The following is a 616-nucleotide window of genomic DNA, read 5'->3' on the forward strand; positions in this document are numbered from 1 at the left end:
AGAGGGCTTGTCCAGCCCCAACAATTCTGTGATTCTCTTGCTGGAGATGCTGAAAACTCAGCTGGGGGAAGCTTTGAGCGCAGACGTTGGGCTCGAGACCTCTTCCAACCTAAATCCTTCTGAGATCGTAATCCTAGGATGGGTTGGTTTGGAAGGGACCTTCAAGACCATCTTATTCCAACCCCCTCACCATGGGCACAACCACCTCCCACCAGCCCAGGTTGCTCGAAGCCTCGTCTGGCGTGGCCTCGAACGCTTACCCTGCGATACCACGCGCACGTCTTCGCTGGCGTGACTCTCTCCTTTCTCACTCCCCAGGGGGACAACCATGACCAGCCTCCTGCCTCCAGCGGCCGACGGCAACTGCTATTACATCCTCACGGAAGACTGCGTCTACGGCAACAAATACTTCCAAGCTGGCAACATGTGCTTTTGCAGCGAGAGAAATTACCTGCGCAACTTCCCCGAGGACAGGCCCCCGACTTGCTTCTTGAAGGTCGTCATGCTGGACGACGGCTCCACCGTCACCCTCAACGTGGAAATCCTTCAGCCCCTGCGTGAGGAGATGGTCGGCTTCCTCCTGGCCGACGGCAGGCCAAACACAACCCTCAACCAA

At 57.1% G+C, this 616-nt stretch overlaps 1 protein-coding gene across 1 annotated transcript in view; it reads left to right on the forward strand.

Annotated features, from left to right (window-relative positions):
- Window positions 1-328: 328 nt before the first annotated feature.
- Window positions 329-616, forward strand: part of LOC104272300 — a gene marked incomplete at its 3' end in the record, with an annotated part of 2,933 nt that continues 2,645 nt past the window's right edge. Inside the window, exon 1 of the mRNA XM_009867257.1 lies at window positions 329-616. This exon is cut by the window's right edge and continues 183 nt beyond it. Coding sequence (XP_009865559.1) covers window positions 329-616 — 288 coding nt within the window.

The sequence above is a fragment of the Apaloderma vittatum genome, unplaced genomic scaffold (assembly GCF_000703405.1).
Source record: "Apaloderma vittatum isolate BGI_N311 unplaced genomic scaffold, ASM70340v1 scaffold29703, whole genome shotgun sequence".
In the NCBI taxonomy this organism is placed as follows: Eukaryota; Metazoa; Chordata; class Aves; order Trogoniformes; family Trogonidae; genus Apaloderma; species Apaloderma vittatum.